At 42.0% G+C, this 27,936-nt stretch overlaps 2 protein-coding genes across 9 annotated transcripts in view; one reads left to right on the top strand and one right to left on the bottom strand.

Moving 5' to 3' along the window:
- The window catches only part of Poli (DNA polymerase iota), a 20,521-nt gene extending 16,273 nt beyond the window's left edge, over positions 1 to 4,248 (top strand). For 4 of the 6 annotated variants that reach the window (XM_006254900.5, XM_006254901.5, XM_039096650.2 and 1 more), the window contains one exon: positions 388 to 2,571. In XM_006254900.5, coding sequence (XP_006254962.1) covers positions 388 to 1,200 — 813 coding nt within the window. In that variant the 3' untranslated portion in view covers positions 1,201 to 2,571. Of the gene's footprint in view, positions 1 to 387; positions 2,572 to 2,650 lie in introns of those variants that run through there. The other 2 variants (XM_063277188.1, NM_001106137.1) reach the window with 2 other exon arrangements.
- Stard6 (StAR-related lipid transfer domain containing 6) lies at positions 23 to 27,936 on the bottom strand. 3 transcript variants are annotated; one of them, XM_039096655.2, is made up of 8 exons: positions 27,788 to 27,926; positions 26,759 to 26,836; positions 24,946 to 25,039; positions 24,700 to 24,749; positions 19,824 to 19,950; positions 16,687 to 16,804; positions 14,248 to 14,341; positions 23 to 1,044 (listed from the first exon to the last, which is right to left on the bottom strand). In XM_039096655.2, the coding sequence occupies exons 3-8, from the start codon at positions 25,033 to 25,035 to the stop codon at positions 1,035 to 1,037; spliced, it is 489 nt and encodes a 162-aa protein (XP_038952583.1). In that variant the 5' UTR covers positions 25,036 to 25,039; positions 26,759 to 26,836; positions 27,788 to 27,926; the 3' UTR covers positions 23 to 1,034. The 3 variants fall into 3 exon arrangements, with proteins under 3 accessions (XP_038952583.1, NP_001007628.1, XP_008770334.1); NM_001007627.1 differs by lacking the exon at positions 23 to 1,044 and adding an exon at positions 10,985 to 11,544 and having other exon boundaries at positions 27,788 to 27,936; XM_008772112.4 differs by lacking the exons at positions 23 to 1,044; positions 27,788 to 27,926 and adding exons at positions 11,296 to 11,544; positions 27,581 to 27,718.

Here is a 27,936-nt window from a genome sequence, read left to right as displayed (position 1 = left end):
GTAATTTTTGGAAAGTCAGCCCTTTTTGCTTTGTGGTGTTTTTTTTTTTTTTTTGGTTCTTTTTTTCGGAGCTGGGGACCAAACCCAGGGCCTTGCGCTTCCTAGGTAAGCGCTCTACCACTGAGCTAAATCCCCAGCCCCTCCTTTCTTCATTCATATTTTGTCTCCTACTCTGTGTTAGCCAGGAACGTATGAATGGAATGATAAGCCACTCAGTGGTGTGTGACACTGGGCTGGATTGATCTCTGTGGGTACCTGGCACTGGTAACGGGAGGTCGAAGGGTTGGGCAGGTTTATGGGTGTGTGAGACACACTAGTTGCAGGACACCTGCAGCAGTGATGTGCAAGGCATGTGGACTCTGAGCTCTGCTGTTCCTTGTGTTGTAGAAAGTGAAGGACATCCACATGGAGGACTCCTACAAGGAGAAAGAAGCAAACTGGGATTGTCTCCCAAGTAGAAGAATCGAAAGCACGAGAAGGGGGGAGTCTCCATCGGATGCCACCTGCTTTCCTAAAGAAAAGGACACGAGTGACTTGCCACTCCAGTTCCTGCCAGAGGGTGTTGACCAAGAAGTCTTCACGCAGCTTCCAGCAGATATTCAAGAAGAAATCCTTTCTGGAAAATCTAGAGAAAATCTTCAAGGGAAAGGAAGTTTGAGTTGTCCGTTACATGCCTCGAGAGGAGTATTGTCTTTCTTTTCTACAAAGCAGACGCAGGCGGGCTGCTTAAGTCCCAGAGATACTCTGCTCACTGGCAAGCAGGCATCGGCTGTGTCTCCCTGTGAGCCGGGAACGTCGGGGTTGAGTACCAGTAGCTCCTCCCATCCATCCTGCGGAAAGGACTGCTCCTATTATGTAGATAATCAGTTAAAGGACGAACGTATGAGTCAAGGCCCTACAGAGTCTCAGGGATTCCACTTTTCCAATACGAACCCTGCTGTTTCCGTTTTTCATTCATTTCCAAATCTGCAGAGTGAACAGCTTTTCTCCACACACCGCACTGCAGACAGCCACAAGCAGACAGCCACCACCTCTCACCAGGGACTAGAAAACAGAGAGCAAGATTCTGCTGATGAAAAGCTTACTTTCCCATCGGACATTGATCCTCAGGTTTTCTATGAGCTACCAGAAGAGGTCCAAAGAGAACTGATGGCCGAATGGAAGAGAGCTGGGGCAGAGTTCCCCTCTGTGCACAAGTAAGTGCACTCAGGAGAAAGCCAGGGCGTGGCCGTTCCCAGATTATCTTTTCATAATTAAACAGTAATATTCAATGGTGTAGAAATCCGATGTAAGATGTTATAGATAAGGCAAAAGTGGATGCAGGAAGTAAGTTCTAGTACAAAGGGAAGGTATCCATAGCATGTGGTAATGTAGAAAAAGCTATCGTCCTATTATTTCTCCAGCTGTTACCATACGTTCTGGACAGATATTTGGGCCTGCATGCAAAATAGGAGCTCATCACAGCACCCAGCACCCTTATGCATGGGAGAGCATGGGCTTCGCCCGGCTTTGGTTTTGTTTGGGATTTTTGGTTGTGTGTGTGTGAGAGAGAGGAGAGAGGGGAAAGGGGAGAGGGGAGAGGGGAGAGGGGAGAGGGGAGAGGGGAGAGGGGAGAGGGGAGAGGGGAGAGGGGAGAGGAGAGAGGGAGAGAGGGAGAGAGAGAGAGAGAGAGAGAGAGAGAGAGAGAGAGAGTCAGTTAGTCCACGGAGACCAGAAAGGGGCATGTTATCCCTTGAAGTTGGAGGTTCATGTGTAAGCTACCAAGTGTGGGTGCTGGGATCTGAACCCCAGTCTTCTGGTAAAGCTGTAAACACTTTTAACCCAGGCCTCCATCCTCACCATTGGTTTTTAAAATAATAAGTACTGATTTCTCCCAGTGAGAACGTACCGCAGTGCATTAGTAAATAACCAAAGGATGCGCATTGTGCCCGCAAGGATTATGGGTGAGGGTTTGTATGCTGTAAGGCAGTGGTTCTCAACCTTCCTAGTGCTGTGATCGTTTAATACAGCTCCTCATGTGCTGATCCCCAACCATACAATTATTTTTGTTACTACTTCATAACTAATTTTGCTACTGTAATAAATTACAGTACAAATATCAGTGGTTTCTGATAGACAGGGGACCGCTGTATTGAGAACTGCTGTTGTAGAGGATAGTGGTGCAAGGAACATTATTTGAAATTATCGTGGTAAACATGGGCATCAGGAATGTAGTTACGGTGATGGGCCTAAACACTGTTGGCACTATTAATAAAGTCCATGTCTTCATAAGCAATCAGTCTACAGTGTCTAGAAGCAATGGCTGACGGTGTTTTATCTCCTGTATATTTATTTGGACGTGAGACTAGGATATGTCAGAAACAGAAATCATTACTAAGTGGCCCTGTAATATTTTACCTATCCTTTTATTCTGGACAAAGTATGATTTATGATTGAGGATGTCTCATTTTGTAAGGAAATTTCTAGAATACTGAAGTATCCCTCAGCACTAGTTTAGAGAGGTCATCTTGTGGCTGTAATTTTTGTAAATACAGACTAGAGTTAAAAATAAAGTCCCCATGTGTGAATGAATGCAGCTTCAAAAATACTTTCTTCCAGGTCAGACATGTTACAATTTAACTACTAAAACTGAAATGTGTGTGTCTGTTAGCAGTGTCTGTGGAGTTCCAGCTGGCCTAGAACTCACTATTGCAGCCGAAGAGGACCTTTACCTATCTGTCTTCATCTCCAAAATGCAGGCATGTGCTAATGTGACCAGTCATTTGAGATTAAAATTATTTGTGCCCAAGATATCCCAAGTTGGGAACCAAACAACTGTTTAAACTAATAACAGCATTAACTCGTAAAAAGAGTGCCTTGGTTAGGGTCTTCCTACTGTGAACAGACACGGCAGCTAAGGCAACTCTTACAAGACAACATTTAATTGAGGCTGGCTTAGAGATTCAGAGGTTCGGTCCATTAGCGTCAAGGTGGGAGCATGACAGCATCCAGGCAGGCATGATGTGGGAAGAGCTGAGAGTTCTACATCTCGATCCCAAGGGAAACAGAAGAGTGACTTCCAGGCATCTGGGATGAGAGTCTTAAAGCCCACACCCACAGTGACACACTTCCTCCAACAAGGCCACACCTCCTAATAGTGCCACTTCCTGAGCCAGGTATACCTAAAGTAAGGAGTATTTCAGTCTGGTCACTTAACAGTTGTCGTATTGGTTTAAATGTATTTCACCATGTCTGCGTATGTATCGTGCAGGCCTGGTGCCTGTGGAGGTTCAGATCCTGCTGCCAGAGCCTCTGGAGCTGGAGGTAAAGACAGCAGTGTGCTCCAAGAGCAAGTGCTGTGAACGCCGAGGAAGCACTCTAGCCCAGCGTTTTACTTTTCATTTGGTATACTCGGGGAGACACTTGACTAACATGCGGTCCAGAGTGACGCCACCCCACATGGTTGGGAGACTTGCAGGCTGGGGCAGGAAGCTGAGAGATAACATCTTCACATGGAAACAGGCCAAAGGACCACAAGTGTGGCGAGGCCAGGGACTGTGAAAGCCGGCTCCCAGTGACATAATCCCTGCACCAAGGCCATGCCTCCTTAACGTCCCCAAACAGTGCCACCAGCTGGTGCCTGAGTGTTCAGATGTTTCAGCCCATGGGGGCGTTTCCGAGTCTAACCACCATGCTGGTGGTGGGACAGAATGTTTGATGGAGCCTTCTACCTTCCAGCCTGGTCATGAAATATGAACTGTGGGTTCAAGGACAGACCCCTCCTCTGGGAATAGCCAGGGAGTGTTGGGGAGGTCACCTGGCACCCTCATCTGGTCTCCTTGCACAGATGCACCCACCTTGAGCACGCCCGCCAATTCACTCACGAACGTGCACACCAGACTTCTCTGAAGATGTTTTGTGGATGACACATGAGGACAGTGTTCAGGAAAAGGGTTGTCACCGCGAATGACATGCTCCAGGTGCAAGTGGCTGCGTGAACCTTTACAGGCACAGATCAATGTATTCAGTAATTACTTGACAGGGTCTTCAAGCTGGTTGGCTCTGAAGCCCGTGTTATCTGGAGGTTTCAGATACCACAGCAGTGTTAGCGTTTGGATTGAATTAGAGGTGTACTGAGTGTAGGGCTATATCAGGAAAAATGTAGGGGTTGGGGATTTAGCTCAGGGATTTAGGCCCTGGGTTCGGTCCTCAGCTCCAAAAAAAAAAAAAAAAAAAAAAGAAAAAGAAAAAAAGAAAAAAAAGGAAAAATGTATTTGTCATGACACTGTTAGATAAAAAAATTAAGGTAATTGGCCATTAGAGGCCTAAGATGATTCAAGACAATTTTGGCTGTCCCCTTTGATGATATATTCTAGTCAGCTATGGTCAGGTAGTCTGCATGACTTTCACTGTACAGAAAACTTTTCCAGAGAGCTTCATTCTACTCTTTTGCCTTTTATTTTAGTTTTTTCTTAAGAGTTTTCTTTGGCTCTTCATATTTACAATAATATTTGCAATTGTGAATTTCTTTTTCTTACTGGTATATGATGGCTTTTCCATATTGTTCAATTCATTTTCTGCAGAGCGTGAGCTAGTTCTTTAAAAAGTGCCCTTTCTAGGCAAATCCAATATGTAGCCCATGGCCCATGAGTCCCAGAACAGCTTGAACGTGGGCCATCGCATTTGTAAATGACATTGTCATGGTGCTGTGTCAAAAGGTTGGACAGTCATGCTAGCATTCTGACTTCCCAGATGACAGCTTCTGTGCGGTGAGCCATGGCTTCCGTCCTGTTGTTTCTCTTCGGCTCCTCTGGGTGATTTCTTCACGTCCCTTTAGCCACTTTCCAGGAGCATCCTGTTTGCTACATAATATGCTAATGACGGCTTTAATTCCAACAATAATTCATTTTCAATATTTCTATTCACTGTTGTGCCTTGTAAGTTCATTTCTAGTGTATATTCTACTTCAGATGGTCTCAGCGTCTTAACCTTTACGAGCTTCTGTTTGAGGTATTGCCGCAGCAGCCCCTTCCCAGACACCCCTACTTCCCAGACACCCCTACTTCCCCCTTCCCCTTCAGGCATCCTGCTGAGAGCATTCTCAGTATATCTCTGCCTAACTTAACTTCCAAGTGCCCTGACTTCTCACCAGCAGAAGTGAATTTATATCAAACTGAGTACTGGGGACCACCCATGCCGAATCCCACACAATCTACCTTGCCTTCTGTGGAGGGGGGGATCAGAAAACCCGACTGCAGGCTTGTGCTGTGGAACATACCCCTTCCTTGGGGAGCTATTAGAAGGGACTCTGATCCTGCCTGAGCCTGACTCCTTCCTTCAGGATACCCACCACGCCTACCTGTCTCTCCATGATGCCCAGGCCCTGACTGCTCTTCACAGAGCTTCCATGCTGTCTAGCTTTGGGGCTGGGGCTTGAATTCTCCTCAGAGCCCCGCCATGCTGTTGTCTGCCCATACCCTTAGTAACTAACACTTCTAACAGATTTCCTACCCCCAACATTTTGTCTCAGTGTCCTCTTGAGTCCTACATCTGAGACTTAGTACACTTTGCAGCACATATCCTGAACTGAATTTACAGATTTATATATATTAAAACAATCTTGCATCCCTCAAATGAAACCATGCATATACATCTTTCTGTGTACAAATTCCACAGGTATTTTTACACTTGATCTTAGCCAAAAGTCTGAGAAGCGATCCACAGGTATTTTTAATAATGCAGATTATTAAAAACATAAATCTGAAAATTCAAGAAAGTTCCCTCCTTTAGCAGCTGGCAGAGTACCATCTTGTTTTATGAAAGCTAGTCCTCGGGGTGGAATGAGAAACAAGACTGAAGCTGGAATTAGGTACCCACCAAACTATAAACTTAATTTTTATTGAAAAAATTGAAATGATGAATGGGAAATTAATTTTATCTAAAAAAACCCACCAGTTTTCAAAGGATTGGCATTGACAGTTTATCAATATATTCAGAGACTATATTATATGGACCATTTTATAATGGAACAGAGCTTTTTGGGGAGAGTAATAAGTAATTGCTTCAAAATTTGGTGTGATGCCCCACAAACATGTAGAGTCTGTAGTATTGGGCTTCTGAGTAACATGTGGTTGAGGAAACAATAAAAGTTGCAATATTGGTGAGAAAGTTGCCCAAGCTATCTACAATCAAAATGTGGAGAGCGCCACCTGGTGGCACTTGACTGCATAGGATTAAGGTATCAAAGGCTGTTTTTTGTTTTTTGAATTCACTTTACATCCTGATCACTGCCCCACTCCTGGTAACCACCTCCCACAATCCTTACCCCAGTTCTCCCACCCCTTCTCCTCTGAAAGACTGGTGGACCCTTGTGCATCTCCCCACCCTGGCACATCAAGTCTTAAGGCTAGGTGGATCCTCTCCCACTGAGGCCCAGCTAGAAGAACATAGCCCACAGACAGGCAACAGCTTTTGGGATGGCCCCTGCTCTGGGTGTTGGGGACCCACATGAAGTCCAAGACACCCAGAAGCTGACTCGGCAGATGCAGAGACCCACAGCAAAACAGTGGATAGAGCTTGGGGACTCATGGAATTACAGAAGAAAGGATTGTGGGGCCCGAGGGGAAAGGAACCCCATGGGACCAACAGAGTCCAACTAACCTTGGGGCCCTCAGACACGCTCTCCGCAGGTTACAGTCATTTATTTACTTTTGTTAATTTTTTTGTACCGCTCACTTAAGTCCTCCCAGATCCTTCTGGCCCATCCTTAAACTGAAAGTTGCCATTCCATGTGGGGTCCCTAATTTGGCAATAGTAAGAAGTTTCTGGATGTGTAATCACAAAAAATCCACCGAGGCAACCATGAAGTGTCACTGACCGTGTGGCTTGTGTTGAATGCAAGGGCTCATCTGCTACACTTGGCTCCAGAGACGACAGGAACATGCTGCAATGCCAGACCCGATTTCCTCACTCAGCACTGTGCTGCTTAATCATGAGTTTCTGAATGTCCTGTTCTCTTTTCTTTGTGGTTTTATTCCATTGTGCTCAAAAAAACTTTCCCCATATGCTGATTTGAACGCTCTCTCTCTCTCTCTCTCTCTCTCTCTCTCTGTGTGTGTATGGGGGGGGAGAGAGAGAGAGAGAGAGAGAGAGAGAGAGAGAGAGAGAGAGAGCGCTAAAGTTGAAAGTTTGATGAGATGTTAAGAAAAACACGCATTCCCAAGTCTTTGTGCGAACCGTCTGTAGTTACCTTTAAGTTCATTTGGTCTATTATGCTGTTTCATTCAGGAACCCTCCCCCCACCCCGTTCTCTTACCTGGATGAGAATGGAGTATTGAAGTCACAAATTGTAGTACTGTGCTGGGATTAATCTTATCTCTAGTAGTATTTGTTTTATAAAATTAGGTAGGCCTGCGTCCTATGCCTACCTGTTTGGAACTGCCATGTGCTTCCAATGGGTTCTTTGCTAAGTCATTATGAAGTGACTCTCTCTTGATTGAAGTCACTTCTGCCAGCGATCAGAACAGTGATTATTTCCTAGTTCTCCATCACCTGGAACACCTTTCCCATCCTTTCACTCTCAGTGGGAGTGGATAGTTTGAATGAGATGTCCCCTCCATATACTCCCAGGCATCTGAATTTTCAGTCCCCAGCTGGGGATACTGTTTGGCGAGGTTTAGGAGTTGTCCCTGAAGGATGGGACTTAGGTTTAAAAGCCCGTGCCTTTCTGGGAGAGCCCGGTTTGAGGATGTTGGTTCAGGATGTGAGCTCACTGCTGCTGCTCCAGCCAACCATGTTCTGCCTGCTCCACTGCTCCCCACTGTGGCAGCCATGGTCTTAGAGCTGTAGGCCACAGATAACCCTCCTTTCTAGACGGTGCTTTGGTCGTGGTATTTTCAAAATGGGAAAATAACTAGTGAGGCTGCATCTCTGTTTTACAATGAGGTGTGTCTCTAAGAATAAAAACAAGGTCCTGCATTTAATCCATTACACTAGTGCCTTTTCACTGCAAAATCGGGACCAATGATAGTTACTATTGAAAAGTGTGTATATTTCCTCTCACTCTGTTGACTTTGTAGTATTTGGCATTTTCTTATCCTCCCTTGTTTTCCTCTTATTGAGGAGTTGTTGATTTATCTCTGTTGAGATGTTTGTCCTTCCTTTTAGTCTGAAGACTCAGCCTGACATACTTGGTTGGAAGCTTAGAGTTCCCAGTGGTCGCTTCTTCAGGGGACAGCCCTGAGCTGATGAAGGCTGAGGGCTGTGGGAAGCAGTCTGTGGGGCAGTGCTCTTTACCCCTAGTCACGGGAAGGTAGAGGGGCTCCATGCACTGCCCAGGCAAGCACAGCACACACACACATGGGTAACCAGCTGCTTGTTGCCTCAGTGAAGATGAACATTGCAGGAGACCATCCCTGTCAATCACTTCAGCGAGCTCAGCTGCCCTGTCAAACACTCCATACCCCACATCCCACAAACTGTTAGCAATAACATGATACTCCTTGAGTAATACAAGCTTCTCTGAAAGAATAAGGGTGAGCAAAAATGTCAGATGAAAATTAATTAAGGAGCTCAACCAAGCAATGATCTGATTCCAGATGTGCAAATCAGAACATAAAAGCAGGACAATCTTTGTTCTCTAAATCCCATGGCCCACAGTAATGGCGGCCATGAAAGCAGATTATATGAAATCTCAGAAAATGAATTAAAAGAAAGAGAGTCAGCTCTGGAAGGCATGCTGAGACCACAGCAGGCACCGAGCTAAGGAGGTACAGTCTGCCCGAGGAGTTTCCGGAGCACAGAGGAGTGGAGACGGAAAACAAAATGTAAACACCGGAAAGGAACTATTTAAGTCAAATAAAAATATCCTTGGAGTGTCCTACTAAGAGAATTGACCAAAGAATTTAACCCTTTAGAACTGGAACAGTCCAACAAGAACAATGATTAATCAATAAAAGGGGTACAAGCTGGGCTTTCGAGGTATTCAGAAATTATGAAAATGCTAACTAACCATGATGAACATACAGGAAAGTAAAAAATTTCTTTCCAAAAGCAACGTTTACTAGAGTAAAACATTTCAATGACAGCCTATCTGGACAGAGAAGGCATTTAGAATATAAAACAGATGAAACAAAAAACCTCTAAAATATTTGAAACAAAGAAAGTACACTGAAAGTCGTGAGAGAGACACACAAAGTCCAGTTACACACGAAGGCGAGCTCCTCAGAACAGAAGCTCCTGGGTGTCTCAGCAGAAACGCAAAAGTAGGAGGGTGGGGAAGGGTCGTGCACAGCAGCCCCCAGACTCCTACACCCACCAAACCTATGGGATATAATTGAGGGACAGAGAAAATCTATGACTAAAAACAGATTTAAAGAATTCACGCACACTATTGCGGCTCTAATAAAACTTACATGGAGGAATTCTTTGAGCTGAAGAGAAAGAAAACAGCTTCATCTTTTTTGCTTAGCACTGTGTCGTCTATGGTGAACCACAATTCAATTACTTGTAAGGGAGTCTGTGGCTGCTGTCAGCTGGAGCTCTGAGAATAAGGCTGCTGTGGACACTTGCAGAGAGGGCCTCACTGGAACGTTCCCGCCTCCAGGGGACAGATTAGCTTTTAGGAACAAACTGCGCCATGCCTCTCTCTGACTGCTGTGGTGCTTTCCCCCTCTGCCTGAAGTGTGACACTGTTTCTCTGACAACTCCATCCTATCACTGTCTTAAAACCTTTTGCCATTCTGATAAGTGTGCTGACACACTGGGCTTGGATGTCACTTGAATTTACCCAATGGCTAATGTTGTGTAACTCCTTTTTTAGTTTGTTTTAAATGACAGATCCCTTCTAGAGCATTGGCTTTGGCCATTTTTTAACCAGATTGTTTTTACATTATACATTTGGAAAGCTCTTTGTGTACTTTAGGTAAGAGTTCTTTGTCAGAAATGTCTTGCAAATTTTTTTCCCACTGGGACTCCCACACCACACACACACTTATTTTTAGTGATCACTTTTCCTTGGTAAGCACCCTGCTCAGCTGTGGGTTAGGGTGTTTTGGGGGTGTTATGTCTGTGTCTGTTCCAGTTTCACTGTGAGTGCATTGTTACAGATGGTTATTGGGAATGGTGCGTAACTGGGCAAAGGCCTCTTGCTACCCAGTGCTGGGCAGGTGTCTGTCCTCTGAGGAAGTGCCTTTGACTCTGTCAGTATGAAAGGTGATTTCACGCATCTTTTGCTTTCTGGAGGGCCCTGGGTCCTACTTAAGGGCCCCTTTAGGAAGGCAGCATCGCAGTCGGTCTGCTGTAATTAGTATAAGAGCTGGGTGGTGTTGATCTCCCGGGAAGGCAGAGCACTGACCCTCATGGCAGATGTAGGTGGCAATTCCGCTCCATGTCTGCCCTTGCTGATCCCTTCCTGGTGGCGGTGGGCAGTGATCTGCAGTACAGAAGCAGAGTGACAGGAGGCCTGTGACTCGCCACCTTGCTCCTCCTTGTTGACGAAGAGCTTCAGATAAACACCACTGTTTACTGGAGTGGGCCTCTCGTTGTTTTCTGGTGCTAAAGATGGAATCCTGGATCTTTAAATGTTAGTCTACCGCTGAGCCGTACTCCGAGCTCCCTAGTGGAAACCTTTTATGTTCACCTTTTCCATTCTTCTCAACTTAAGCAGTAGGTGAAGGAAAGTAATGTAATATATATGATAACGAGCTTATTTGTTTATTGACAGGGTCTCTCTGTGTAGCTCAGGCTAGTCCCACTGTGCTAGCCTCTTCAGTGCAGGGATTATAGGTGTTTTCGATCACTGCCAGGTGAATATTTGAATAAGTTCTAATTAATGCTAACTACTGACACTATCTCCTTCTTCATGATCCTTAATGGGGCGCATGCTCAAATGTATCAATGGCACGTTATTGAATGTTGTGTTAGACTAAAAACTATACTTAACTGAATTTTCTTGTACAGTGAAGTTCTTATTTTGACAAAATATTTTTTTAAACCCCAAGGCTGATTCTTTTTTAAAGATTTATTTATTTTTAATTTATGAGTACACTGTAGCTGTCTTCTTCATACACACCAGAAGAGGGCATCAAATATCAAATCCCATTACAGATGGTTGTGAGCCACCATGTGGTTGCTGGGAATTGAACTCAGAACCTTAGGAAGAGCAGTCAGTGCTCTTAACTGCTGAGCCATCTCTCTAGCCCCTTGACAAAGTATTTTAAGTAGTGTGTACAAGGTTAATGTCTAGAGGCGTGTGACAGGTTTATTCATACCGACTTAGGAGCAGTCTGCAGTAACAAACTACACTTACACTAGTAGTAGTTTGTGCCGTCTGAGATCTCTGGTTTAATGGCAGCATAGCTTTATTTCTTTTTGTGTACAGCGGAGTGCATACTGTGATGTGAACGAAGTGCTGGGATTGGGGCTTTGTGTATCTTTAGGCCGTCTTTCACATTGAGGAAGAAGCTTACTAAGTTGGAAGGCATAGACTTCTCAATTACTGAGGCAAGCAATTTTCCTTTCATTTCTGTCTGGACAAACACCACTAGCTTGGAATATGCTGGGTTTCTGTAAGTGGAGGAAGAGTTACAAAAGGTAAAGCATTCTTAATTTGATCCTATGAGATGGCAAGTTTATAGAGAGCAAGATTCTTAAATCAATTCTCTTTGGCTCTTTCTACAGTGCCCGTGACAAGACAGTTAATTCAAGGAGGAAAACGGAGAGTGGCCTGAGGTCAAATCCTTATAAAACATTAAGTAGCCAGAGTATATATTGAAATTTTACATTCTTATACAATATTAAGTAGTCACAATATATACTGAAATTTTAATTTAAGTACCTCTTCGTTTTGTTGTTTGATCCTTTGAGCAGACACAACCCTCAGAATACAGACCCTTTCTTTTCTCTGGACAACTGTTCTAATCATGTTTTTGTAGCACTTATAAACCTTATGCAGCACTTTTCTATATGTAAATGATTTACTTATAAGAAATACAATATCTGCTTCTATTAAAATAAATAAATGGAAATAAAAGTTATATAAAATGTTGCTGCATATGTGCAGTTTTTAGTGAAATATAATTATATTTTTTCCTTTTATTATAAACATAGATTCTTTTTTCATACAATAAGTCTGGATTATATTTTCCCTTCCCTCTATTCCTCCTAGTTCCACACCATCTCCTCTCCCATTTGGATCTCTTCCCTTTCATGTTTCTCATTAGCAAGGAACAGGTTTCTAGGGCACAACAAAACATAAAGAAACAAAATACATTAAGAAAATGAAAACCCTCACAGTGAAAGTGGATGACCCAAGCCAGGACTGTATTCATATGGCTACGTTTACTCATATCTCAGACTGGCCTTGAACTCACGGTGCAGCCCAGGCTGTGCTTGACCACCTCATGGCAATCCTCCTGCCTTCACCTCCCAGGTTCTAAGTTACAAGTTATACTACCACATCCACACATGCAGTTTTAATCTTTAGATATCATGGCCATAGAAAACACATTTGAAAACTTTAAGTCATACTATCTTTAACAGAAAATTATAAGTTTATTTTAAAAAAATTCAAAGCTGTCAATCTATGCTATTAGGAAACTATCATGTGAGAGGAAAAATTTTAAATGCAAAGTCAAGGAAGAAAGGAGTGATTCAAAGGCTCAACGCAGAGGGCAGGGCGTTATGCCCTCTGAAGTGAGCAGTGTAAGGCTCCATTCGAGTTGCTATGCTATACAGATTCTACTGGGCTCATGAGGGTAGATCCACTTAAACACATCACTATTTGGGAGAGACTGGAAAGTTCACCTTTAGTGTATGAGAAGTTCTATGTCAACTTGAAAACATGGAGGCTGATAGCGTCTCACTGAATGATTAGAGACTGTAGTAGCGGAGTGTGGCAGTGTCACCATTTCTGTGTTCCCCTATGACGAGCTTAGGCTGCCTTTGTCAGTCCTAACCTCTCCTGAGTTTACCATGGGATCACACACGTGAGAACGCTTTCCTGCTGCTTATGGAGAGTACTGCAGGAAGGACAGTGTGTTACAAGTGTTTGCATGGCTCCGTTACAAATGGCTGCTGTCCAGAATGTTAAACTGCAGGGAAGAGAAGAGAAGGAACCATGGCTTCTGCCAGCATCTTTTCCAGTCTGTGAAAACAGAACTGTAACATTAACCTAGCAGGATGGGAGGTGGAGTCTGATCCCACAGAGTTAATAAGACCATGAGAGTTCCTGATTCTCCTCATTCATTTGGTTTTGTTCCGGTAGGGACCATAAGATCTTGGCCACAGATTCAAAACTGACGACTAACTGGAAAGGCAGCACAGAACACCTATTACAGCCAGGGGGAGCAACTACGGTCCACTAGTGTGTAAAACAGGTCTTAAACCCTCCAGGTCAATAGAGAAAGCAGTGAGAAACACAGAACTAAAACTACAAATGCACTTTTTTTCTCTTACAAATGTATATTTCACCATCCAAAATTTTATGTTCACTTTATATATCGATATGGATTTTAATAGGAAATAACAGCATAAATTAAAATATGTAGAGTGATGTATATGCATGTGTGCATACACTCCAATTCAATGCAGTGTGCGCTTTTACTGAATCTATTTAGATTATAATTTTATCTTTTGACCACCTGTTGGCAGTACCTCAACTCTGATCTTGGCAGTTTTTATCTGACTATCCCATGGGACATCTCATTCTGTATATTATTTTTAAAGCAGGTGATCCCATGGGAATAATTCACTTAGGATAACATACTCATGGTTCATAAATATGTTTTGTGTTTTCAGGGAATTTTATTTCTTAGTTACAAATTTTAAATTTTGTTTTATAACTGTTCATGAAAATAAGGAGTACTGTATCTCCATTATTTCTCCTTCTTCTCATCTAGCTCCTTTCATATCCTCCCCGCTCCCACGACTTCTCAAATGCATGACCTCTTCTTTAATTATTACACGCACACATATAGCCAAGTACACTTCTCATCCATGCATGTTTAAGAATTCCTTTATAGTGGACAGACATAAACATTATGGGAGGTTTAGCTGTGGAAAAGCATTCGTTTGTTTCATTATGCCCAGAAACATCAAGTCTATCTTATTCTTATATTTAAGCCAAAAATATATAAAAGTTGTACTTAAAAATTGCTTTTAGGGGCAGTTTTTCTATTCTAACAAAATATATTGGTACATATTTCTATTGGTGAGTGAGGTAAATCAGATGTGAAAAATCTCATTAAAATGAATAAAAATAACACTTACTCCTTGAGAGGGGAGCACACATAGCCGGAGGGATGGTTATAGCCACGGATATAATGTGACGTGGGAGGGTATCCTGGGAACTCCACACTCCTAGCTGTGATTTAAAATGTTGAAGTGAGACCCAATCACAAAGCAAACAATGTTATTTCTAGAAGGATAATCTTAAGACATGTGACAGCATTGGCTTCAATGTTAATACTGGTTTCCCAGTGTGCATGTATCTGAACCAGTATTCCTAAAGATACTTGTGTACTTTTTTACAAGGAAAACTCTTTCAAAGTATCGCTTCATTCCTTTCTGAGGTTTGGAACAAAAGAGCAAAGCTGAGAGAGAGAGATTGTATTATTAATGAGTCAGGGGCTCACTGGCTGCCGTTAATACTGTTATTCTCCACAGAATAGCTCACTACTCAGACACGTTAAATGCCCTCCTCTGTTAATTCCATGTGCTAATTTCATAGGGTAATTAAAACTTAGAGAATTTGCCTCAGTAATTAATTATGCTGCAAGATATATATGCTGCACTGAAAAGAGGGAGGTGATCGTGATTATGTTGATGATAATTATATATTTTCTAAAAATAGTTTGAGAGCATATGTCAGATCAGAGAATATAGGTTTTCCTGAAAGTTCATAACAAAGTCTGTGGGAAAGGCAGTGAAGCCCTGGTGCAGAGGGCGAGGAGCTAGACAAATGTTCCAGTGTGAACCACTTTCTAAACAGAGCCTCGTATGCTGGCATGACGGTGCCTGGAGGGCCAATAAAGTAGTTTTCCTTTTAAAACATGGAGATTATAATTCTATTTCTTTTTGAAAAACCTTAACAGTATACCAGAAAGCAGGACTCGTTGATGAGGCATGATTTTGACAACCAGAAAGACAGGACTTTAAAATTCAGTAGCTTGTTAGAAATGTCAATCAATGTTTTCACTGCTTAATTTCTGGAACTTAAGATTTATTTTTGGTGAGATTCCACATGCAAAGTCTCTACTTCAAAGCAAGGTGCAGAGTGAGCTTTAAAAACACTAAGAAAACTGACTAGTCATTGAAAATTTATTCCCTGGGAATGTCTGATAGAAAATTTAGCTTTGTTGCTTCAAAAACAGAATTATTATTTCTAGTTGCTAGTTTAAGCTTATATCATGCTTTATTATTTTTTGAGACAGGACAGAATCTCAATATGTAGTCCTGGTTGGTTTGGAACTCACTATGTAGACAACACTGGCCTCAAGTTCATAGAGCTCCACCTGTCTCTGCCTCCTAAGTGCTGGGACCAAAGGCAGGCTCAATCATGCCGGAGCTGACATACTGCTCATTTATTTTCCTATTTTCCTATGCTAGGATAGGGCCTAGCCTCACTCAGGTGACTCTGATAGAACTGACACAGCTAAAATCGCAGCTGCTATTTTACCTCCTTTTTGACTAGTAATAAAAGCCTAGAATGGCTTGCTTTCAGAATACAGAAAACTATAGATCTACAATTCTGAAAAGGCAAAAATGTGTACAGTAGGCTCTGAAAGCATTCTATATGCTGTAACTCTGAGAACAACAGTTAAAACATGTATATACTGAGAGCATCCATCTTCAGTGATCTCCGTGAGACTTGGAGAACTGGCTTTGAGTTAGAAGGCTGAGAAATTTTGTCTGTGAAACAGACTACTGGAGGCATTCCATATTAAGATATTGCATCCCATGGCAAGTAATAAAGCAGTTTCACTGTCTATCTCTGAGTAGCTTACAGAAGAGGAAACATTCTGATAGAAATTATAAGGTGGAATCAAATTCAAGAGGGAAACTGGGACCTTCGCCACTATCCTGCCAAAGTACTCTTAGTGATCCTAAGCTTCCGGAGTCCGAACTGATGGGGTGAGGAAGTTTTGGGTCAATAACACAAGTTGGCAAACGATACGTTTGCATGTCACAGAGTCGTATTACTGCAGAGAGGTGCAGGGTTAGATCAAGACTTGAACTCCCTAGAGAAGATATAGTAATAGTACATTTAAGGAGTGACCGATCCAGCACTATTCATTCAGTATTTTCATATTTTACACTTAGTACTGTAAGAATTAATATATACATGCCTATTTTCAACAAGCCAAGTATAAAGTCATATATAAAAGCTAGTTTTGTTTTATAGGATTACAAATGTATACACTGACGTTTTAGCTTACAGTCATCTATCTCTATTGAGTTCACGGTTCATACTGCAAATGTGGAGGGGGAACTTTCTAAACAGCACCTCATGTGTTAGGCACAATACCTGGCCTGTGTATAGGACACAAGCTTTTTGGTTGCACTGAATAAACAAACAAACAACTAACAAACAAACAAAAAAGAATTGAAAATACAGTTTCTTCTAAACTGTTAACATTAATAATTAAAGGCAAAAAATTTTAATGATACATAGTAATTCTAAAACACGGGCAAAATGTTTCAACTTACTACTGATAATGTCCATATTCCCGTCCTGGTGCTTGATGTGTACTAAGTCGATAAAGTCTCTCGGGGAAATTGAGCCCATGGCAAAACTCTGTGTGATGGTGTGGCATATAAGTGTATCCTGCGACAAATCAAATCATAAAGATTGCAAGAATTACTTAGTGTGAATGATTGATTGCTCCCCAAAGAATGTCACCATGTATGAGTAGCCTGCCTTTAGAAAATAAAATCAAGATTTAAAAAAAGTGTAGGGGCTGGGGATTTAGCTCAGTGGTAGAGCGCTTACCTAGGAAGCGCAAGGCCCTGGGTTCGGTCCCCAGCTCCGAAAAAAAGAACCAAAAAAAAAAATAAATAAATAAAGTGTTAAGCCAGCATCACCAAGTCAGCCTGCATTTTTAGTGGTGGAGAAGGTTAGAGCCACAATGGTGAAAGCACAACATTCAGCAAGGAATAAAATGACCATTTATTCTATTTGTAGATGGGGAAGACAAGGCCCATGAGATGGAATCATACGCACAGCTAGAAAGTAGTTTAGAATTAGAACCCAAGTTTTCTGCTTTCCATACAGCCCTCTTTTGTCTATGTTAGGTAGGTAAAATACCTAGTCGATACTTAACCCTTTGAGTGATTTCAACTCTCTGCTGGCCTGTGTTGCAAGACAGACTTTTCCTGGAGAGAGATCATTATCGGTCTGCTCATTCCAGAAAGGGAACCCATGGTAGTCCAGTATAAGGATACAGCAAAAGTGCAATTTGATGAACCAATGAGTTTTATTAGGGTTACTTCCAGGAATATGGGCGAGGCCACTTACTTACTGGAGCAGAAATGACTCAAAGACAGCTGCACTGCCAAAGCCACCCCATCATGAGTAACAGCTCAGAAGAGCGGAGCCTGGAGCTCCCTGCAGGGTCTGCGGGGAGCTCAGAGTGTGAGAGTGTCCTTTTCAGGTAGCTCAGTTTATCTGAACCTCTTCCAGGCAGCTCAGCTGGTCCTTGTTTCCTCACAGTCGTCGGGCAGTTCTCTGCTTATCTGAGTGACTCTCAGCAGTCTTTCCTAGTCACATCCTTATAAGGAGGAGCCTAGTTAACCTGGTGAGTTTCAAGACTTCTTATAGAACTACCTTTGCATGTAACTTTTTTTTCCCATCCTGTTGAATACACCTTCCTCCCTCCACTGTGTACTTAATGCTTTAATTATGATACTAAAGGGAATGTTTCTTTTCTGGTTCTATTTAGTGTTCTATATGCCTCTTGAATTTGATAGCCATCTCTTTACTTAGACTTGGGACATTTTCTTCTATGACTTCATTGAAAGTATTTTCTAGGCCTTTGACATGGACTTCTCCTATTGAGCCCATAATTTGAAGGAGACTTCAAACACTCCATTTACACTTAAAAATTATGCTTTAACTGAGTGATTCAACTTTTCTACCTTATCCTCAAGCTGTGCTCTTCTGTCTTCTGTATGATGCAGCCTATTTTTTTTATTGAGTTTTCATTTGACTTTGAGTCTTCACTTTCAGTCTCATATCGTCATGATTTTGCTTTAATGTTTCTAATTTTATTGAAATTTATTTTATTATCCTGAATTGACTTTTGTTTTAATCAGATGTTTGTTTTCTTGAACTTCACTGAAGAGTTGTTTCTGTCTTTACATCCTTCCTGGTGTTTCTATCCTTATTGAATGCTTTTGAAATGTTGTTTTTGTTGTTTGCACTAGGAACCATTACTACAAGATTGGGGATCTGTAGACAAGTCATAGTTTTGTTTTTCATCTTGCTTGACTATTTACAGTAGGATTGCAAATATTTTAAAGTATGGAATATATAATGAGCTTGCATGTCGTGCCTAAATAGAAGCCACAACAATGTTCTGTTTGGATTTTAGTGTGTGTCTTGCCATAAAATCTCTTTGTTGTGTGTTACTGCATATACAGGCTAGCTGGTCCATGAATTCTGGGACTTCTCATTTTTCATCTACCCTGTGGGAATGCAGGGGTTACCGCTGCTACTTTGCCAACCCCCGCCCCCACCCTGTAACACGGGTTCTTGGAACTCTTACCTATAGCGGCATGGCTATCACCCGTGAGGCTACCTCTCCAGTCTCTGTCTTTAAGTTTCAGCAGTACCTGCTGTTTCTCCTGAAGTCCAATGGCTCACAGCATCACGTACAGGCCTATCCACAAACCAAACTCTGCCTGGATGCTTGTGGTCTCAGCATCAAGGAGCAGGAGAGTCTTCAGCTCCAGGCCAGTATGGGCAGTGGAGTGAGCACTGGGACCATGTGGACTTCCTCAAAAACAAACTAGCAACAAGTCCCCCACAGCCATGGCTGGAGAGACAGTTCAGTGAGTAATAGCACATAGTGCCTCTGCAGGGGACCTAAGTTCCGGTCCCAGAACCCTTCTCAGACAGCCCACAATGACAGTAACTACAGCTCCATGGGGATGCTCTGCCTCTGGCCTATTGAGCAGATGCACTGGTGTGCACACCATTCTCCCCATATAATTTTTGACTCCTTTCAACCAGGTGTGTTTAAATTTGTTTCCATGTAATACAGGTGGACAGACAGCTAGGTTTAATTCCCCCATGGCATAAGTACATAGCAACAGGAGACTACCATATTAGGAATGGGAGACTTATTTAACAATAGAGCAAAGCTAATTGCTATCGAACTTGACTATGAAAATGGGTATTTTAAGGCTTCTATATTTCAGATGGGTGTAGTGGTCCATGCTTAAAAGTCTATCATTCAGAAAACAAAGGTTGACAGGAGCCTGGCCAACTAGGTGAGATGTGGCTCAAACTACTTTTTAATGGAAGCAGTGGTATACGTTGTGTGGGGCTGTTCAGTGAGAGAGTTTGCTGAGCAAGGAACGGTCCTTGGCTCGGTCCCCAACACTACCATTGAAAAAGAAAAATAGCTAATTTATATGATTAAAACATACTGACGGGGCTGGGGATTTAGCTCAGTGGTAGAGCGCTTACCTAGGAAGCGCAAGGTCCTGGGTTCGGTCCCCAGCTCCGGAAAAAAAAAACAACAACAACAAAACATACTGACAACTAAACAGTTTTCAATAAGCTCAGACATCGAAATACAGTAATGTAGGAAACAATGATTTACTTTTAAATAGCAAATTACCGAATCAATCTTGTGTATCATGTTGAATGCTTTCAAAGATTTATCCCATGAAACTCTGTGTTCAGATTTGTAGAGGAAATCAGAGAGGTGAGCTGGTAATTCTGGAATTACTCCTTCAATACGGTATCTATGGTTATCAAAGTAAAGAAAATTTAAACATTTAGCTTAAGCAGAAAATATACTGGTACTGAAATTAAAAATAGCAAAGAACAGTAAAGCAATTGAGTATCCCATATCTAAATGCTTGGGATCAAAATGCTTTTTATTTTGGATTCTTTTGAGTATATGTATGCATATTCTTTTGAGAATATATATACAGACCTTGGTTATGAGACCTACGTCTAAGCACAAAATTCATTTGTATTTCAAGATCTTTATATACATATATTAATAGGAATTTTATATAACATTTTACAATTTTATTCAATACACAATATTGAGTGGGAACTAGCGTAGCTTATTTAAATAAACATTTCAGTCATCATTTCAAAGTTTACTTTTATAGTCAGGCAGGCCTGGTGACACAGGCCTGTAATCTCAGCTGGTTGTGGGGCTGTGCAGTCAGGAGAATTGAATCATGATATATAATTTCTGTCTAGGCCAGAAGGTGAGTTCCAGACCAGACTGGGCAATTTAGTGCAATCTTATTTCAAAAAGTATAAAGATAGTTTTGGGATATAGCTGAATGGAAGAAAACCTTCCCAGCACATGTTAGGCTGGTATGTCTGGGCTGTCATTAAATTTCTATAGATAATAACTTTTAAATTTTGTGCATTCTTATCTACCAAGGAATTAAGGTATCAGAGAAAACAGCATGGTAAGCCAGCATGAAATGTTAAATGAGAAAATGTAGACTCTGGTAGATACTTTCTCTGGATGACTTGTCTCAGTTATTCAACTCACACGCTGGATGCTTTTAGGATTCAGGAGAAACAACTGATAACACAAGTAGCCTTTGAAACTTCTAGAAGTTTCCATTTCACTATTGCAAGATCATCACCTATGTAAGTCTGAACTCACCTGAGCCGGGAAGGAGTAGTGCTATTTATATTGTATCTAATTGTAAATTGTGCAATTGTAAAATGTGTTTGTACATTGTAGGAGTGAATTTTTGTTTGCTTGATGTAATGGCTGACATAGCATTAAAGGAATGCATTGTTAAGGGCAGGAAGGAAAGGGGTTCTAAGCACAGATGTGCCTTCTGATGCATAAAACCAAGTCCTCAAAAAACTAACCACTTTATGGGCAACAAATTAGTAACAAAAAGCACAAATCCTAGTACAATATATAGATTACCTTTTTATATTGCAGTTACATTTAACTTTGTTTGGAAACCAATATAGCTAAAGCTCGTATATTCACTAAATAAATATCTACCGTGTGTCTATATGACGGGCAGGGCTCTGGTGTAGGGTCTACCACAAAACACAAGGGTGACTTATTTCTAGTTTCCTTCCTATTCAAGTTCCTGTTCATACCACTTCACATTCTAATAAGACATATGTAATGAGTTAAAAAATAAATTCCATGTAGTGTCACCTGTGAAGGTTACAAGAGCAGAATAGTTAAACAGGGACTGAGTGTGTGCAGGGAAGACATTTAGCCTGGTGGGTGGGAAGGTCACTGTGAAGAAGCCACTGTGCAGCTGGGAGCCTGATGATCCGAGCTGACGCTAGCTTTGGAGAGAGATGGGGAAGTATGCCAAGCAAACAAGGATTATGAGGACCTGCAGGTTCGGTGCAGGGCATTTGATGACAAACCGCTTGTGGATAACACAGGGAAAAAGAGCATGAGGTGATAGGTATGAGGTCACAATCAAAAGTTTGGATCTTATTTTAGAAGTGAAAGAAATCCTTTAAAGGATCTATCCAGGGAGTGACAAAAGCGGGATCATATTTTAAGACGTCACTTTGGGCACTGGGTGAACAGTGCGATGTAGCTGAGAAGAAATGACAAGCAGGAATCATTCACATATTCCGCTGAGAGATGCTGGCGACAGCAGGGTAACGGCGAGGAGCTAAGAAACCCTGACCACTGTCTCTGTGCATGTTTGGTCACTCGGGGTGTCTATATGGATCCAAGCTTAATACCAATGACCCTTCTCTAATCTGTTCTAGAAATACAGTATTACTAAAACCAAAGTCAGTGAGTGGCCCTGTCCTCGTGACTGTAGAGGAAAGGACAGTACACTCACTGGGCTGCACCTCGATGACCACATCAGGCTGCACCAGCAGAGCTCAGGGAAGTGGCAGATCTGAAAGGGAGGTCCACAATCCTCCTCCCTTGCTACAGTCCACAGTAGACATCGATAAACCGAGGCACCAGGCGAACACCGAGTGCAAGAGGCAACTAGAAATCACCCCTGAAATTCTCTAGCAGATGTCAAGGGCTCGGCAGCCCAGGGTCACTGCTCAAACAAACAAACAAAAACCTAATCAAAAAAACAATGCAGAGAATGAATCATCATACAAGTTGGTTTTTTGGAAAGAGTAAAATTGACCAACTCTTAGCCAAACTAACCAAAAGAGTAATAAAATCTAAATTAGTAAAATTAATCAAAATAAATACTTGAAAAGAGAAAGCCTTTTAAATAAATGGTGTTGGAAACGCAGAACATAAGCCTACAGAAGAATGAAATTGGGTCTGTATCTGTCACCTTACACACAAGTCAATTCAAACTAGATCAAAAGGACAAGAAACACTGAAAATGGTCAAGGAAAACACTCCAGCACACAGAGACAGGAAACAAACTTCTGAACGGACCCCTAACAGCATAGCAGATAGCTGTAAGAGCTGACACGCAATGAGAAAGTTTTTGCACAGTAATGGAAACCAACTGGGTAAACAGCAGCCCACGAGTGAGAATCTTGGCTAGCTATACTTCAAACTGTTAATACCCAGGCTCTGTAAAAAACTGAAAAATTAAACACCGAAACCTTCCGTGCCACTCAATAAACAAGCCAACAAACGGAGCAGACATCCTTCCCAGGAAGGAACACAAATGGAGGGTAAACGAGGTGAGCTGTGGAACTGTGCGGTGCTCTGGGCACCAGAGAGCCGCCAGAAGCTCCCAACTGTGTGAGAACGAGGCTACTCTTTGTCCACCGCCCTTTCACGTCCTACGCTGGAACCCGACCCAGCCCCCACTCTCCACTACTGTGCTCCTTAGCTCTGTCAGTTCAGTAGGCCTCGCAGCTGGGCAACACTGCCACCTACTGGTTGGACCCTTTTCTATCCCTTCCTCTTTCTCTTGGGCCTTTCTCTTTTTCTGTTCCCACTCTTACTGTGACTTCTCCTAAAGTGCAGAGGCTGGCCTGGTTTGCCATTTCTGGGTGGAGATTCCCCACGCTCCACACTATTTTTCCTTTATTTTAATTATTCCCTCTCCTGTGTGCAGCCATTTAACCACCCACCTGACACCTGACGACTATCCCCGGTCTCCTTGTGACTGATTATTTCTTTCTTCTCTCCCTTCCCATGGATGTTAACATATTAGTATACACGGTTCTATCAGGGCCCTTAGACTCCGCAAATCAATCAATATTTAACAAGGGTAGTTTTTCTAGTCTGTTTTCGGAGTGGTCTAACAATCGGATAGTGACGTGTGCTGCAGATAATAATGACAAATAAAACTGTCACTATGAAATGTGAAAGAAAAGTTTTCTATGACAAAAGCAGGCTGCAGGAAGGCTGCTGCCCACAGGCCACAGCAGCCTGGGTCTTCCTGTATCACGTACTCAGGACAACCCCCACTGCCGTGCCTACAGACCAACCTGATCTAGGAAACCCTTCACTAAGACTCTTCCTAGATCCTACTTTGTGCCAAGCTAAACATTAGAAAGGTTTTATTACTCGGGCATGCCTGAGCTTAAATATACCTCTACACATACACATTTATTTTTATGAAGTGCCACTATTAGGTTCCTTTGTTGCTTAGACAACAAAAGAAATAATTACTTTCTTGGTACATATTAAAATGAATAAGAGAAACTCACTCCATCCTTAAGTATTAATTTTTTTTTTAAAAACTGGCACACAGGAGGCTATAGCATGAAAGGCTTAGTGAGACCAATTGCCAAAAAAACAACCAACTCACAGAAATTGGGATGCGCACACAAACAACAACCACGCAAACCACCCGACAGCCAGATGTGCGAAGACAAACAACAACCACAAAAACCACCCCGACAGCCAGATGTGCTAAGTAGGGGTCTTCAAAGGGGCAGTTTCTACAAATTTGGTCATGGTTTTCTCAATAATCCAGTGACCCAAGGGAACAGTTGTGAACTCCTAAAATCAAAACAAGAAAAAGACAAAAATGCTTAAAATATGTCAGGACATTGATTCACTTTACAAACACATTCTAATTGTGTTTGAAACAGTCTGATCCACAAAAACCACGCTTGCTTAAAGCAATTTATAGGAAAAGAGTGAGTAAGAGAAAAAAAATGACGGGGAAAATATCTTTGGTGGTTTGAGAGAAAAGCGAAGGATTCCAAACATCATCAAAATGTTACTGTTGGCAAGGAATGTCAGTTTGCTTGTGCAGAACTTTTCTGTCCAAGGGAATCAGAAGGACATCGCTTTGTACACATATCCATAGTTTTCTGGTGTTAGGGGTGGATCTAGGGTCGTGTGCAGTCCAGTGAAGTGCTCCACACCAAAAGTAAATCTGCAGAAAGGAATTAACTCTGACTGTACTCATGTCTGGAAGTTTGCACAACACCCAATCACTCTACTCTAGGAAAGCCCATGGTTCCATGCACCATGTCTTGCTTAGTAGCAAATGGTTGGTGCTACTTAGTGAACTTAACTTCCAGATTTGCTAATGGCACTGAATTTCAAACAATGACTGTAAATGGGAAAATGTACTCACAGGTTTCCTTGGAATAGTTTAGAGGCCTTGCTGGAAACAGTTACCTTTTTCTCAAAGGGGAAATAAAAATCCAGAAATAAATTAACTGTCAGACACAGAAAACAAGAAAACCCCAAAACAAAACAAAAGGAAAACTATGTTTTTCTGGCTTAAAAAAAAAAGAAAGAAAGAACATTATTTTAAAACATCTTTACAGTAAACTTTCCCCTGAAAAAATAAACTCTTGAGAAATATTTGTTTTCTTACTGAAGTTTTAACGACTTTCCAGCCAGACAGGTCTTGATTGTAAGCTAAAACTTGTTCAGCAGATTGTTGGGCGATTGCCTTATAGTCCATCTACCTGTGGAAATTTAACAAGGATTGTAACACATGATTTCGCAAACAAAAGGGTTCCGTGCTGCACAGTAGGTCTTGAACTCATGAACTGAAGCCATTCTTCCGCCTAGTCTGTGGAGCGGTTGGTACTACAGGTGTGCAATATTACACTTCGATACTTTCTCTTTTACACCATCTGTCATTTAGCATAATCATTATTTGATCACTTGCACTCACAAACCTCTTTCTTCAAATGAGAAAGTGTGTAAGCATTTAGAAAGCCAGATTTTGAAATCAGGGGCCTGGGTGAAGTCTGATCCCTGCCCTGTGTGAAGCATGCTATGTAATGTTTCCCTTTCTTCTTGATGTAAAACTAGAATATTCCCAACATCCTGTGGAGTCAAAGTGTTAACTAAAGCCTCCAATGGGTTAACTAAGGTCCCAGGGCATGGCAGGGTCTAGTTTCCCAAAAGCCATTAGTTATTTCTAACGAGCTTTCCCCTATGATGTGACACTCTTCTATCATGTGCTCTTGGTATTAACCTTGAGTGGCTGAGGCCACATATGGCTTTCTCTCCAAGCATGCTCCTGTCAGCTGTCCTGTCCACTCAGGCACAACCATAACAATCTCCTGGATTTTCCTCACATACCAGCAAGAACCACCCTATCTCAAGGTCTCTGTCCTTACTCTTCTTTTCCTTGGAAAATCCACGATAGATTATGTTTCACTGAATCCTTTGCTTAAATGTCAACCATTCAGACAAGATCATATTCAAAGCAATTTGGTTTGGAGACATTTACTAAATCTTTCCTTGCTGCTAAGTACTACAAATGACTGTTTTCCTTCCTCCACACTCACAGACTGAAACTGGGTCGTGATTAAGTCATGAGGGCACAGACCTCATGGATGAGACTGGTGTCTTTATAAGAGACTGTAGGCAGCTTGTTTGTCCCCTCTGCCCTGAGAACACAGCCATAAAAGCAGTCTATATTCCAGAAAAGTGCACTGACCAGAAACCAAACATTATGGCACGCAGGTCAGACTTATGGCCTCCACAATTGCAAAAAAAGGAAATGTTTGCTCTTTATAAACCACATAGTCCATGGTAATATGTAGTAGTACCTCAAGGCGACCGAGTGCTCTAGTAAGTATAGCAAAACAAAACAAAATGAAATCCTGTGTCTGTTGGGGCTGTGTTCTGACGAGGCCTGGGGTATCACGGTTCTTCAGTCCGTCACCCACTTTCAGTTACAGGAAGCTGAACAGATGCTACAAAGAACACGGTAACATCTGGACCAAACTCAGACTCTGACGCTGCCAGTTGGTGAGTGCTTAGGCTCTGAACTTCAACTTCCCACGTTTCTAGGAAGGAGATAATGATACTCATGTGTGTGTGTGTGTGTGTGTGGGGGGTCCACAAAGGTTATCAGAGTTATTATATGCAAACATGCTTGAAGCAGTGAGTGGTTTTGTTCAAGGTGGTCAGTACAGTGAGTTTCTTATAATTAACTGTCATAACCATCCCTAAAATGTTCTTCAAATAACTGGCCCCTAAGCACCTTAACACATCTTAAGAATGAATATCGCAACGTTTGGAAATCCTTAGCTCTCTCCTAACAAATTTACATTCTCTTCCTTGGCTTTCCAGAAAGGCATGATAACTAGGTGATACCTTTTATGTTGGAAAAACCACAGTACAATATCATAGACTCCTCTTTCCTATAAAAGTCCTGGTTTCTTTACCTTTCTCAAATCTAGTCCAGAATTTTAGTGCCCATTGTTACTGGTCTCCAAATCCTGGAGATCTCCATCTCTGTTAACCTGTAAGGGAGTAAAGTGGAAGTCGAATTATTTTGATCCACGAGATTTAGGTCAGCATATTTTATCAATTCTTTTACATTTCTTCCACTAACACTTTATATCTTTATTAAAAAACATACGTCTAAGGTAGAAGGAATGGGTACGCCTTACTGTTCTATTGCTGTGATAATATACCATGATCACGGTCACTTATTAAAGAAACTGTTTCAGAGGATTGGAGTCCATCATGCCAGGGCAAACGCATGGTAGCAAGAACTGAGAGCTTACATCTTGATTTGCAAGTTGGAGGCACAGGAAGTCGCACAAGCCTTTTCATGCCTCAAAATCCATTCCTGCGGGACATACCTGCTCTATCAAGGCCACACCTCCTAATACTTCCCAAGTAGTTTCACCAACTGGACAGCAAGTATTTAAACACTTGAGCCTACGGGGCCATTCTTACTGAAACCATTACTGGGTAGGTAAAAAACTGCCCCCTCCCAGTATGAAGATTGAATTCATCATCTGAGCAAGTATTCTACCATTGAGCTACATCCCAAAGCCAAGAAACATTTAAAAGTAGAGGTTAAAAAGATACCTAGATGGAGCTTAGGCTTTTAAAGAAAATTTTAGGGTTTTTGTTTTGTTTTGAAGGTCATGCCATAAACCTTGTTTGGCTGGTCTCCAACATGGGTCTCTCCTAGCATAAGAGGGTTTTACTTATCACCGATTTACCTAACACTGATCTAGAAATCTCACACTTACTGGTGTTTATCTCTAGCTGTAAGTTTCTGCGTGGGTTGTCTAACGATTTTAGAACCATTTCGCATTCCACAGTAGATGTGTTTAATGAACTACTGAACTGTGTTTTATAGCACCTGCCAGTTTTGATAAGAACATCGGGAAGGTAAAGTTTAGAAGGCTAGAGAGAGTACGAAGATACAGGAGGCAGCGAAGTCGTGGTTCTATTACCTGATGATGCAACATTGGATGAACTAGAATGTATTCAGATGAAAGCCAAGGGTGTCTTCAGCCATTGGGTCAGTGGAAGCCAGACCATTGTTGAGATGGCACCTTCTTTTGACAAAGCACTTGGTTGCAACTTGATTTTTCCCACTTCA

This window comes from Rattus norvegicus, chromosome 18 (genome assembly GCF_036323735.1).
Source record: "Rattus norvegicus strain BN/NHsdMcwi chromosome 18, GRCr8, whole genome shotgun sequence".
Classification (NCBI taxonomy): domain Eukaryota; kingdom Metazoa; phylum Chordata; class Mammalia; order Rodentia; family Muridae; genus Rattus; species Rattus norvegicus.
The sequence above is the reverse complement of the archived record's forward strand: the minus strand, read 5'-3'. Positions and strand labels throughout refer to the sequence as shown.